A 15,155-nucleotide genomic window follows, 5' to 3' on the forward strand; every position below is an offset into this window, starting at 1 on the left:
CAAAGTTTCCATCTCATTGAAAATTCCCACCCTTTCCATCCACTAGCGAAAGTGGTGGACGCATTAATGTACAACAAGACAGACTAAAAGTATATCCGTGGCTAGTCTTGTTTACTCTTGAACTTGTGTCAGACTGCATAGTGTGCCGTGACACACATCTCCTCAGCAGCTCGCGTAACGGTATCTGACCTCCCCCACCTCCCGTGTGACTGACCTAGTTTCCAACTATACTTATTTTTTTCTTGCGTTACGGTAACGCGGAAACCTCAATCTGAAGGATTGGTGGGCAATAAGCTTGCAGTGAACTCTCTGGACAGTGCCTCTGGATCATGCTGACGATCGCTGCACCTCAATTTGTTAGTGCCATTAAGTGTTAGGTGTTGCGGTGATTGTGTTTATAGTGTTACTCTGGGCAGGTGGAGGAATACTGGAATGAAACCGGGAGTGTGCCATTTTCTTGTAAGTAGGCCGCACTCTTTATTTGCGCTTTTCCCCTAGCGCCTGCAAGAACAGATCAAGTAGATTAATATGAATAAATTAAGGTTATTTTAAAATTTAAATAAATGTGATTTTCAATGTTATTTACAATTTATCAGCTTTCATAAACCGGTGTCAATTTTAGGTTACGAAATTATTTTAGCTACAATTATATCACCCTGCATATTGCGTTGAATTTTAAATAGCATACATATTATGATAACATAATGTCGATCTACGAAGTTCTAATGTTGTGTTCACAAACAATTTTAATTTGTGGATAATATGCCATTTTGCACGTTTATGTAATAATATAATTTATGCGCGATAAATTCTTGCGTCGACATTTGACACAAGCATTTGCTGTATCAGAGTTAACGTGCTGTAAATTATAAGGCAAAGATAGTAATTATGATGTTTTTCTATTAGCGTAAGCATTTAATTCACATTAACTGTTACCTGTAATCAATCTTAGTGAAACATGAATGCCTTTTCATTACTCTAGGCCTAGTTACCCTGCTTGTGAACAATTTATTTTGCGTTAAAATATCCAACTCTGACACGCGTTAGTGAAAAACAGGCCACAGAACTTGTTCAAATAGTAGTTGCCAATAATTGTTTCCAGTAGTTTTTTTGCAAAGAAGAAACTAACGCCCATTAGTATAAACAATTTCTCTCTACTAAATCAAATGTTTGAGAAACTCTTAGTTTTGTTCCAGTTTCTGAGGCTACATTTTGTTTCCGTAGTTAGCTGTATTATTCAGTTATTAGTGTCTCGAAGCTGTAATACGAATGTGGTGTAGTAAACTTCTTGCAGCAACTGCGACAGTGTACATTATCTTGAGTAATAAGGACAAGGAAATAAAGCATAGGCCTACCTCTTGACAGAGACCAATTTTCACCCATCTGTTTTCTGTGCATTGACGAATTCTATATACGTCTGGGAGAAACTACTAGACCTATACAAATACCTATAGGTAAACTTCTTGCTAGCAAAGTTAGGATCAGTACCGGATATTTTAGTTCACTATATATATAGGATAAAAGTTGGTAATATTGTGATAGTTCTTTTTGAGAATTTATTACAATTTTACTGAGCAAGATGAAGATCGGTTGTTTGCGTCAACGTATTAAGGGAATGTTCGTGGACAAGTTTCTGCACAAAACCGGTCCTTCTCTCGTGTAATAAATTCTCAAAAATAACTATCACAATATTACTCGTATCACAATATTACCAACTTTTACCATATATCTTTCTTTCTCTCTCTCTCTCTCTCTCTCTCTCTCTCTCTCTCTCTGTGTGTGCATATAATTGTGCTACCTAGGTTTTCTTTATCTTCACTTGACTGATATTTGCACCAATAACTTAATCTGTTCATATTTTTTTCATTTCGGAAATTACAATTTTAAATCCAGAGAACTGCACAGACATTTAAATTCTTGATATAATTTCATCAGTTTAAATGAAATATCATTTTTTTCATTTACAGTACAAACGAAGAACAAAGTGAATTGTGAACCAATAAAAATAAATAAGTGGCTGAGCTTCTCCAAGTTGGCTTCGAGTTCCTTGAAAGAAATGTTTATCATTGTCCTCTTGTTTTCTGTTTCTTTGTAGGAATATGATTTATAATTACATTTTGTTTCTGCTTATGTCAACAACAAGAATCTTGGGAAACATAGACCTACTAAAATTTTATAGATACAAGCAATATGAACTAAAATATTGTTAATTGTTGCTTTGATAGTTCCGCACCTTTAGCAGTAGGCTTTCATTTTCGATTACAAGGTAAAGTAAGTTTCGGTTAGTGATATTTGTCAGTCATATTTACCATTGTTCTCGATTAACGGGAATGAAATTCACGTGGTTGATTAATGGAAATACCACTGTCTTATTAATTATGATGTCTTTTCTGTGTAAATTATCACTAGTTTAATTAAGACTTATCTTCCATTAATATTTATTATTATCAAGTGAATTGCGCTCTCTTTTTCTTGTAAAGTACTGTAGAACTGCGATTCGAACAGAGCAATATAGTAGAGATGTGACAAACTAATTAATTACAAATGAACGGTAAAAGAAGTACACATTATTTGTGTTTTAAATAATAACAATTTAGGAACGGTTAAACACTAACAATAGTTACCGGTGACATTCATGTTAACGTTATCTCCTTAACAAAACATAGGATTTCATGAGTGCAAATTACAGGCTCACTACCACCATAACAGTGGAGAAGATAGACCAAATATTAATTTATTAAACCAAGGCAGTGACGCTGTCTGTAAATTTATGAACTTTAATATTTTACAAAAATTATGTAATATTGTCATATTTTTAATACTTGTAGAATATGCTTATTTCATTTTGTACATTTCATATACGGTATCACGAAATGAAATGGAATAGTATATTAACGATACAAGGTTGGAAAGTGCTTTTTACAAAATTTTCTCTGTTCGTTTTTCAATTTCCGAGATTTCGTAATGCACTTCACAAACGTATAGCCTATTTACAACAATTAATATTTGAGGAGAAAAATTCGCTCCGGCGCTAGGGATCGAACCAGGGTTCTACGTACCAAGCGCTCTGACCACTGGGCTACGCCGAATTCAATCCACAGCACCGGATCAAACTCTCCTCCTTCAATGTTTCCCTTTGTGGCCTGACTCCAAGTTAGGCATATATGTTGATGTTTTATGTCCAAGTCAACTACCATTATACGTGGGGCGCACTCAGCTGAGTGACTTGTTTGGCATGATCATATTTTTAAAATTGCAAATACAATATATTTTGCATTGAAAATTTAGAGCAATATTTTTCAAAAGCCTTCGTAAAACTACCTATACTGTAATGGTAACTAAGTATCAATAAGTGAACTGTAATGGGTCATTCAGTATAGTTTTATGTGATGAAGAATGGTTTCCCTAGCAACCAGTTTCTGTGTGGGAATTCTAACTTTCAAGATCTAACAATAATAGCTGTAAATACAAAAAAAAAAAAAAAAACGATCGCGCGAAAACAATTGTTATTGTTTCACGAGTTATAATATACGAATAAAGAACACATTGTCACTGGCAGAGCACGAAAGATGTTTTTTATAGAACACCTGTTTTATATGCCCGTATATTTACACATACTGTATAAGGTCCTTCACTGCACATCCAGCATTCTCCAATCTTTCCCATTTTCTGCCTTCCTCTTTGTCTTCGCATAATTATGATTCATGATCCATGTACCTTAATGTCGTCTATCATCTGAAATCTTGTTCTGCCCTGAACTCTTCTCCCGTTAACCATTCCTTCCATTGCATCTTTCAACAGACATCTTCTCAGTTAGTGACCCAATATATTGTCAACAAGAAGGCAAAAAGAACATATTATGTCTTTTCATATTGTACAATATCACTAATTTCACTGTCAGTTTATTTATCTGTTTCTTAGTACGTTGACCTAAACTGAAGTTTGAAATATATGTCACAAGTGAAAGGTCCATTCTCAAAGTAGGACTCCTGAGACACTTTCTGGTTGGGTGCGTCTGGCCGCGGTGTGGGAGGTTATCAAGTGTCGAGGAGATGACGAGAAATCGTTAACGGTAAAGGGGGACAAGCCTTGAAGAGAAATGAAGACATTCAAGGACATCGAAGGACACAAAAAGCCGAAAGTGACAGAATAGGATAATACTTAATGATCTGTTTATCACAATGAGATCTGAACTGGCCCAACTGTCGCGTATGGCTTTATATTCTTCATCTTATACAGTTTCAGTTGCTAGAAATTGGAATTCGCTACCAAGTGATGTAAGGGGTTGTTGGACAATAACTTCATTTAGGTCAAAATTACATGAATTCTTACTTAACAAATTAATTGCTGATTAATATTTATTACATATAATGAAAGTAACATCTGTCCATTCTTATTATTATCATTAATTTCTCCAAATAGATTTACAAAACCTCTAATGGCAATTGGATTAATATTCTCATTATAGAAATATATTTTAGATTTATATATATATATATTTTTTTTTTTTTTTTCTCCCTGTAACATAGTTCCAATAAGCTTATATTAAATTAATTTTCATCATTTTACTAGCTATCTCAAATCTCAAATTAATTATAATTGATTGAATTAAATTAGCTCATAAATTAAGTTACTACTTTACCTTATAGATTTATCTAAATTTAAATTAATATGTAGTCTACTACTACTATTATTATTATTATTATTATTATTATTATTATTATTATTATTATTATTATTATTATTGCTGAAATTCTCAGATATGTATTTTCTATTCTATTATGAAGCCTACATCTTGACCTGTGTTGTATGTATTATTAATTTTCACACTAAAACGTTATGTTTTCTTCTTTAATATGGCTCTAAATGCTATGCACGCCCCTATATTTCTTTTTAATTTGACACTTATCGGAAACTTCATGCGGTATAACCTGTAATCGCAACACAGCTGTCAGATACGGTTGTAACTATAATATTGGCATTTAATGAAACCGTGAAAATATATTTTTAGTTGCTTATTTAACAACGCCGTATCAACTACTAGGGTATTTAGCATCGATGAAATTGGTGATAGTAATATGGCATTTGGCGAGATGAGGCCGAGGACTCACCATAGACTACCTGATATTCAGTAGTAGTAGTATTTATTTATTTAACCTGGTAGAGATAAGGCCGTCAGGCCTTCTCTGCCCCTCTACCAGGGGATTACAACTATAATATGAAGAATAAAATTGCAATTAGGCCTAGTATTAAATTTAGAATTACAATTACAAATAAAATTACAATTAGTATTAAATGTACAATTACAATTACAATAAAAATGAAACTACGAAAAGATTACCTGACTAATGAAAGCTAGATAATTTATCATAGAAAAACAAATAATATTTTATATTTATTGAATTACAAATTAAACCTAGAATAACAAAATTGTATAGTGATGAAATTACTGGATATTGAAATATTTTGTGATAGATTAAGGAAACTATTTACAAGAAATCAATTACTGACCAAGTGCCTAGTAAGTTTGCGTTTGAATTCAATTTTATTTCGACAGTCCCTGATGCTAGCATGTAGCGAATTCCAGAGTCTTGGCAGGGCTATTGTAAAAGAGGATGAGTATGAGGAGGTGCGATGGGATGGTATTGTTAGTATTGTTTCATTACGAGAGCGTGTGTTCAGATTATGGTGGGAAGAAAGGTAAGTGAAGCGAGACGACAGGTACGAAGGAATAGAAGAGTTCAAGATTATGAAGAGAAAGAGAAGTGAATGTAAATTTCTTTTCTTATCTAGTTTAAGCCAACCTATTGCTTCCAGGGATGGGGTAATATGATCATATTTATGAACATTGCATACAAAACGTACACACATATTAAGATTGACTTACGATTGGTGAAAATCTCGAGAGAGAGAAAAAATACAGGGTGCGTCAGAAAGAACGGATGGATTTCACATGGCAAGAAAATTGTAAAGATTCATCAAATCAAAAATTTATTGTTATCAACATATTCACCAATACATGCAGTTTATTTATGGAAAACAACATTATCCATATGATGTCCTTGGCTTTCAATACAGGCATCGAGGCGTTTTCTGATGTTCGCCATCACTTTCACAGTCATAGCTGGTGCAATTGCCACGATTTCTTCACGAATCGCTGTCTTCAGTTCGTCCAGTGTATGTGATCGATGTTTACAAACTTACGCCTTCAAATGGTCCCAAAGAAAGAAGTCGCAGGGCGCGAGATCTTACCGTAGCCTCGGACAATCTCAGTGCAATAGAATTTCGTCCAGGTGATTTCTTCTTTAATGTTGAACCTGTGATACGAAATGAAGCCACCCACCGCAAAATTGTATTCCGAGTTGGAATCCTAGCGTGACATCCGATGTCGAAATGAGTCCTGAGTGGCGATCACAGACTCTTCATTTTTCAAAAATGTCTCTACGATGAAAGCACGTTGTACACCAGACCAACACCATATTCTCAACTGAAACTGCATTCTATGGCTGACCCAACAGTCGTGGTCCCCCTCACTATATCTCTCTCCTCGTTGCGTATCGATAGTTTGAAATCCATCCGTTCTTTCTGACGCACCGTTTATATATAACCAGATAATCAGCCCAAGCGCAGCTCCGAGTCAGCAGGAAAAAAAGCTTTTTGGCGACTGAGGGAAAGATTTTCATTTTTAATGATATCACATTAACATAATGTAAGTGTAAATGTTTTATCAGTTGTTATGACATGACTACGGCCGCTTGCTTTTGCGCAAATAGGTACTGCTAATCCGCAAAATTCCATACTTTCTTTCCCGCAAAACGACGGATTGCAAATGTGCAAAAATTTTCAAGCCCCTAAATTAATAGATTCTTAAATAAAATTAATATATGTACAACAACTTAAAGCACACTGTACAATGATTGTCCCGGTACGGTATGTCGTTTGTTTACAGTACGATGGGCTGGAACCAAAGTGAAATTTTTTTAACGTACCGTACTCCAGTAATGATAATTCATCACTTTGACATTTCCTCCATAGTTCAGTTGCAACACGATGATTATCTCGGTCACGTCTGTTTGTTTTTCTGTTATAACGCACTGTGTTGAAAGAAAGATACGTTTCACTCTGCAGTTTATTTATTTATTATTTTGCTAATAATTGTAACATAAAATATAATATATACAGAAAAACTTTAGCTCGCCCCTGAAAGAGTAGAACTCGTGCTCAGCGGCGGATTCCTGAATTGAAATTAATAATTATACAATACAATTTGTCTTATGTCTACTATGCAATTATAGCATATAAATTTAAATTTATAATATTTCAATTTTTATAAAATCCATACTTACTTACTTACAAATGGCTTTTAAGGAACCCGAAGGTTCATTGCCGCCCTCACATAAGCCCGCCATCGGTCCCTATCCTGTGCAAGATTAAGCCAGTCTCTATCATCATACCCCACCTCCCTCAAATCCATTTTAATATTATCCTCCCATCTACGTCTCGGCCTCCCTAAAGGTCTTTTTCCCTCAGGTCTCCCAACTAACACTCTATATGCATTTCTAGAACCGCCCATACGTGCTACATGCCCTGCCCATCTCAAACGTCTGGATTTCAAGTTCCTAATTATGTCAGGTGAAGAATACAATGCGTGCAGTTCTGTGTTGTGTAACTTTCTCCATTCTCCTGTAACTTCATCCCGCTTAGCCCCAAATATTTTCCTAAGCACCTTATTCTCAAACACCCTTAACCTATGTTCCTCTCTCAGAGTGAGAGTCCAAGTTTCACAGCCATATAGAAGAACCGGTAATATAACTGTTTTATAAATTCTAACTTTCAGATTTTTGGACAGCAGACTGGATGATAAGAGCTTCTCGACCGAATAATAACAGGCATTTCCCATATTTATTCTGCGTTTAATTTCCTCCCGAGTCTCATTTATATTTGTTACTGTTGCTCCAAGATATTTGAATTTTTCCACCTCTTCGAAGGATAAATCTCCAATATTTATATTTCCATTTCGTACAATATTCCCGTCACGAGACATAATCATATACTTTGTCTTTTCGGGATTTACTTCCAAACCGATCGCTTTACTTGCTTCAAGTAAAATTTCCGTGTTTTCCCTAATCGTTTGTGTATTTTCTCCTAACATATTCACGTCATCTGCATAGACAAGAAGCTGATGTAACCCGTTCAATTCCAAACCCTGCCTGTTATCCTGAACTTTCCTAATGGCATATTCTAGAGCGAAGTTAAAAAGTAAAGGTGATAGTGCATCTCCCTGCTTTAGCCCGCAGTGAATTGGAAAAGGATCAGATAGAAACTGACCTATACGGACTCTACTGTATGTTTCACTGAGACACATTTTAATTAATCGAACTAGTTTCTTGGGAATACCAAATTCAATAAGAATATCATATAATACTTCCCTCTTAACCGAGTCATATGCCATAAAATCCATACATAACTTTTTTAATTTAATACTAGAACAATTAGAATTGATAAGATTAGGATATTTAAATATAAATTTGTTACATATTCTTGGGCCTAAATTACTACTATGATTAAATATTGTAACAGTGTTACATTTTGGTTCAAACAATCTTAAAGAATTCATACCTTTTGTTTCATAACTATGAGAATACAATTCAAAATTATTTCAATTTTTATGTATGAATTTTATTAATACAATAGGCCTATAATAAATTTGTCTTACGTTAAGTATATTAATATCTAAAAACAAATTTTGAGATGGAAAATCAATAGGTTTATGAAGACATATTTTAATTATTTTCTTCTGTAATAAATAAAGTGGATTAAAATTGGATTTAAAAGAGCTACCCCATCCTATAATGCTATAGGCTACATAATTACCGATTGAAATAAAGTTAAATATATTGCTTTAACACTTCCATAAATTCATGGATAGAGGAATGAGGTTTGTAAAATTGTCGTTTCAAATGACGATGGAACGATTCCACTCAATTTGTTGTTCTGATTTCATCTGTTGGTACACTGGCTCACAATTTAGGAGAGAATTTAGCATCTTCACTGACATAGTTTCCAAGTACATAATCTAGGAATCTCGTTAACTGACTGTGATTAGGAGCAATGCTATGCAACTCAACAAACGCATTCCCTACTGTGCATGGAGGTACATATTTTAAACCAAACATATATTTCAGGAACTTCCCTACTTCGGAATTAGGATTGGTATATTCAGAGCGAAGTCCCAGATCGAGTATCTTCCTATACCACATCTGGTCTAAATGAAAATGCAACCTTTGATGGTTATATTAGGAAACTGTATTGTGAGCAGCAACTTCAAAATCTAAAATTATGGTTTCAGGATTAAAATCATCACTACACAAATCACGAATACGTTTCCACATGCACTCGTAAGCTGATACAGTTTTCGATAACAGTAAACAAAAAGCAACTTGGACATACCCCAATGTAGTATACTGTATGTATAGTATAAACCTGATGAAAGTGTTTTGGTGAAACATAGAATGTTCCATCCGCTAATATATCACGCGCATTACTACATAGAAACAGAAAATTTCGTTCGCAAGTAAAAATTACTGCCTTATTTTCGATGTCTACAAAACAAACCTTTCGCCTCGGTTTGTTAAAATAATTTATGCTCGACCATGCCGAAATGTAGTAATTATACACCTGGTAGCAGTCCTTTAATGCGTGTCATTAAAGTACACCTACTCATTAAAGTTCAGGTGTTTTCAGCCAATGACAACTCAGCTTACAGGTGTTCAGCCAATAACGAGTCAGCTTTGTACCGTTATAAAACCGCAAGTATCGATTATTCTCGGATATGCAATCGAAAGAGAATTAGCGAAAAGTCACGGAGGCTGGAAATCCAATACTGTCGCAGAAGGTTATGTTCTGTTACTATAATAATTAGCGTTAATTGTAAATAATATTCAAATAAATTCAATTTGTCATCTCGTTTTTCAATGTAAAATTCAATAATCAAAGTTATACCAAGTTTAACGGATTACACAAGGTCAATGACATTATTGTTGCTCGGAAAAAATCAATACTTTCGCGTCTGCGCACATCTCACAATTCACGACCTAGAACAAGGTCACTTCCGATCTTGTCAGATACAAATAAAATGTATACATCTGAATACTGTAATTTCAAGTTAGAAATATGGTCGAGCATAAAAAGTCGTATGAAACTCGCCTATAATGGTAATTAAGAAGCTCGTATGAAAATTATGAAATTCGCTTGCTCTCGTTTCATAAACATCCATACTCGCTTCTTAATTACTATCATTATAGGCTCGTTGCATAATGTACTATAAACTGTTTAACTGTTCTAATGCCTCATTTACATTGCGAGGGTGAGTGGGCATCTGTTTCCCCCGGGCTCTGTACAAAGCTAATCGAAGTTTGACTGTCTCCATTCTCTGAATATTAAAAGTATCTGACCTCGATAATTCTGTTTGTATTATTTACTGGGTTGTAAAGTAATTTCTTCACACTCTTTTCTTTTACAATTTGCCCGCAAAATATGTGATTCAATAGCCCTAGCGGTTTTATTTTCATGATCATGCAAGTCTTTTATATATACTATTTCACTAACTTCTCCATTAGTCTGTAAAATTGCGGTACATTTTTTTTTTTTCCGTGCATCTCCACGAAATATTTCCCGTACTCACTTTACGCTATTTTCTATATTTTAAATTGTCCTTAACATGCATTCCACGCCACGATTTGTGACCGTTCTTATAAATGACTTGTCACTTTAAATTCACTTCCTATCACAGCCAACACTTCCTTCCAACAGCAAAATTTCCTTTCAACTGTGGATATGGAGACATCGAACCGAACAGATACAGTAAACATCGAACCCCCGCCCCTGTTCAACGCCATCTATACCGAACATCGAACACACATTCATCAGCGCCATCTTCACCAGTACAGAATAAAATTGGTATTACGTTATCAGATGAATTGTATCAGTTTATTTAGTGACTACGTTCGAACGTTACGGAAAAATTATCTGGAAAAGCTACATTCTCACATCAACCCTCTCATGCACGAATTAACTCAGTGATCACCCTCCACTTGCTACACTCAGCTCACCTATCTCCATCACTGATGAAGATAAAAGGAAGATGAAAACGTTAATGTAACATAATCATATTTTTCCATACGATGCGAAAGGCAAGGGTCCATAAGAGACTTGGAACTTATTGAAACAGGCATATAAAGTGCCACCAATTTTAAAAAAAAAGTGCGAAATTGTAAATGTTTTTTGCAGTATCGAAACAAAATTTTTGACTATAACTTTCGGTTATTTTGCGCATTAGCTATAATCAGTATAAAACCGCCGCGGTGATTTAGTTCTCTACTGTTCTCCAACCAGGAAATCAACCATGAAAGGAATGTGCTTACTATTGCGTCATCTATTGGAGCGAAGTAGATACTGTTCTCCAACCAGGAGATCAACCGTGAAAGGAATGTGCTTACTATTGCGTCATCTATTGGAGCGAAGTAGATACAGTATATAATATTATCGTTATAACGTCAGTTTAAAAAACATGCGCTCTCCTGCATATGTTATTTCATTATGGAGAGATTAAAAGACCAGGAGATTAACAGTGATCTAATTTTGTAACTAGGGTAGCATAAACATGTGGGTATCAGTGTTATTGTTTGTGCTGTGGCAGCGAGCCAATAGAGATACGAGTATCCACGTGTGTGACCTTATGACATCTTATGACATCAACATTCATTCACAGCATTACTCCCCTTCGTCTCATCCGGCAGAGACTTTCTCGTGGTTGGAGCACAGTATATAATATTATCGTTATAACGTCAGTTTAAAAAAACATGCGCTCTCCTGCATATGTTATTTCCTGTATGGAGAGATTAAAAGACCAGGAGATTAACAGTGATATAATTTTGTAACTAGGGTAGTATAAACATGTGTGTATCAATGTTATTGTTTGTGCTGTGACAGCGAGCCAATAGAGATACGAGTACCCACGTGTGTGACCTTATGACATCTTATGACATCAACATTCATTCACAGCATTACTCCCCTTCGTCTCATCCGGCAGAGACTTTCTCGTGGTTGGAGCACAGTACCAACAAGCTTTGTGTTGGATATATCTTTTTTGCATGCATCTGTACTTGTAATGACAAGCGGTGTTGTCACGTTTTCGTTGTAAAAATTATCCCTAGGTAGTTATTATTTATACGCCAACATCAATATGGGTACTGATTTCTACTACCATCATCCACAGTGAATAAATTTTGAGCTTACTCAAATTTAAATTTAAATTACTAATCTTTTTTTATTGTCACCAATCAACTCAAGATTATGATAACGTTGTTTTATACTTCACGTGGACTTAACAATGGCGCGTCATTTGAAAATGCTTACTCAACTTTGGTAGACATTGGAGCAGTATTAGAAAATATATCTGAGAAGGCCTAATCGATAAACAAACTCTTACCTTATCTTTTCAAAGGAAAGTGTTGCTTGATACCGGCTGAGTATTAATTGAACGAAATACTTTTTACTACCTCTGTAAAGACACAGAGAAGCCGTGTATGTGGCTATTATAAAGCGCTAGAGCGCTGGTCTTTCACGCAGGGTTCGATCCTCGGCTAGGTCGTGATGAAGTTTGTGGTGGACAATATCGACATTGCAGAGGGTTTTCCTCGGGGTACTCCCGTTCCCTCTACCATTCCACCAAGACTCTTCACCATCTCCTTATTTCATCTATCGTCTGCAATAATAAAAATAGACTGGTGTGATGTCTTGGGAGTAGTACGGGTTTCCGATGCTGGTACAGGAAGGGTTTGGGGCTCAGGGCCCCTGGAGCATATCAGCAGACTTCAAAGTTGAAGTCCGAGTCGGGGAGATACAGGTTAACTAATAGCAGAGCACGAGTTTTTTTTACTCTTTCAGGGAAGAATTAAGACTATATTTGTACATGTTATTTTACTAACAATAAAAAACAATAAACAACAATTGGGTGGAGGTGGGGGGCAGGTTAGGACTTGTTTAGTTCTTCCATCTTCTATCCGCTGTGCTGTCTGTCTATAGTTCTATACTTCTTTTTTGTTCTCTCTCTCGACTTCGGGTTCAATTTACTAATCTCATGTAGCTAGCTATTTCTCTAATATCAAACTATATTCTGTAGAATAACTGAATAAGTAGTACCGAAGTACCGCACCCACATGTGACTATTTTTTAAAATCGTAAATGAATAATAGATGATTACTAATAAGAGATGATAGTGAACACGCGTGCATTTCAAGGAGACAGACCGATGAATCCGTTCTATACTGTACAGTTTTCACAAGTGGTCCTTGCGGTGTAAGAGGAGAGGGTAAGCTAGTAACTCAGCGTCTCTGCAAGAACAGGTGGATGGGGGTGATGTCACTGGCAGGCCGATTCCGTGTCGGGTTTGGGTTGTAATAATGGGGGAAAAACTCGCATGTCATTTTCGGATCTTCTCCTGAAATGCGAACAGTACTAGCACTGAAGCTGGAACATTTAGGGCAACGTCAAGTAATGCGATGTCGAAAGCGAAATGCAATTGGAACATATTTTTAAACATACAGTATGCAGTATTAATTTTGTTCCGCAAGAAAATGAAATTAAATATGAAATGGAGTGCAATAAAACCTCACAAGAAGAGACAAAATGCATCATAACTGTTGACAAAAAAAAAATACGGCCTTAATTATGGACTAAAATTTATAACATGGTTTTGAAATATATATAAATTATTAAGAAATTGTAACATGTATGAATTCAAGTTGAAAATGAAAAAGATATTTAGAATACGTAATTGGAATTATGGAATTAGTTTATATATATATATATATTTGACCGATATATTTTAAATTAAATAATATCTTATTACATTTCATTTGAATCTCAGTCTACTCCATTTCATTGTCAATTAACCTATAACCTATAAAACTTTCATTTTGACTTCTTATTGATATTAAATTCGTACTAAATTCAATATCTGACTTACAGATATTTTTATTTTGAATATTTATAATAATATTTTAATAGTATTATCTTTCTTTCTCAATATTTGACTTATCGGTATTTTTATTTTAAATATAATATTTTAATGTTACTATCTTTATTTCTCAATATTTGATTTACCGGTATTTTTATTTTAAATATAATAATACTTTAATATTAGCCTATAATCCTTCTTTGTACCGGTAATAATTTATTAAGCTATGTACTATATGCTCAATTTTCCCTCCGAACAAAAGTTTTACTAATATGGGAGTTACTATAGATTTACAGCAAATAGAACATACTGTAATATTGTTTTCTAAATGTTTATCTAAATGCTGTGTATTTTATAATAATGTTACTATTTTAAGACGAATTTAATTTTGCGATTTATATCTCACAATTATTTTATTTATGTCGTTTCTTATAATTAAAAAAGTTATATTTTCTGCTAATAATAATAATAATAATAATAATAATAATAATAATAATAATAATATTGTTAAAAATTACCTTTGTAAACAGTATTGCTCTGTAGCTATAACTCTTTATAGGCCTAAGAAAATGTTATGTTACTACATCTGAGAGACGATAATACATTGTATTTTGGCCAATATAATATTTACATTGTCCTACAGGTGAAAGTCTATCTGTCTGTCTGTCTATCTGTCTGTCTGTCTGTCTGTCTGCCTGTCTCTCCATCCGTCCGTCCGTCCTCCTGTCCGTCTATCTATCTATCTATCTATCTATCTATCTATCTATCTATCTATCTATCTATCTATCTATCTATCTATCTATCTATCTATCTATCTATCTATCTATCTGTCTGTCTGTCTGTCTGTCTGTCTGTCTGTCTGTCTGTCTGTCTGTCTGTCTGTCTGTCTGTCTGTCTGTCTATCTATCTATCTATCTATCTATCTATCTATCTATCTATCTATCTGATCGATCGATCTGTCTGTCTGTCTCTCTGTTTGCTCGGCGTACATTGCAAAACCTCCAACTGATACGATGTGTGTGATGGGAGAGAGCCACCTTGCCAGCTGCTCTCTAAACACTGATTTATCCTGTGTGTACGTAAGTTCAGAAATTATGTGCTTCAATGTCGAAGTCCACTTATTAGGCTACCGTCC

The 15,155-nt window shown here is 34.7% G+C and overlaps 1 protein-coding gene across 1 annotated transcript in view; it reads left to right on the plus strand.

Annotated features, from left to right (window-relative positions):
• Nucleotides 1-279: 279 nt before the first annotated feature.
• spz4 (Spaetzle domain-containing protein 4) overlaps nucleotides 280-15,155 on the plus strand; it is a 59,065-nt gene continuing 44,189 nt past the window's right edge. Inside the window, exon 1 of the mRNA XM_069840575.1 lies at nucleotides 280-459. Within this exon, the coding sequence (XP_069696676.1) occupies nucleotides 433-459 (27 nt within the window). The 5' untranslated portion in view covers nucleotides 280-432. The remainder of the gene's footprint in view (nucleotides 460-15,155) is intronic.

The sequence above is a fragment of the Periplaneta americana genome, chromosome 11 (genome assembly GCF_040183065.1).
Source record: "Periplaneta americana isolate PAMFEO1 chromosome 11, P.americana_PAMFEO1_priV1, whole genome shotgun sequence".
Lineage (NCBI taxonomy): Eukaryota > Metazoa > Arthropoda > Insecta > Blattodea > Blattidae > Periplaneta > Periplaneta americana.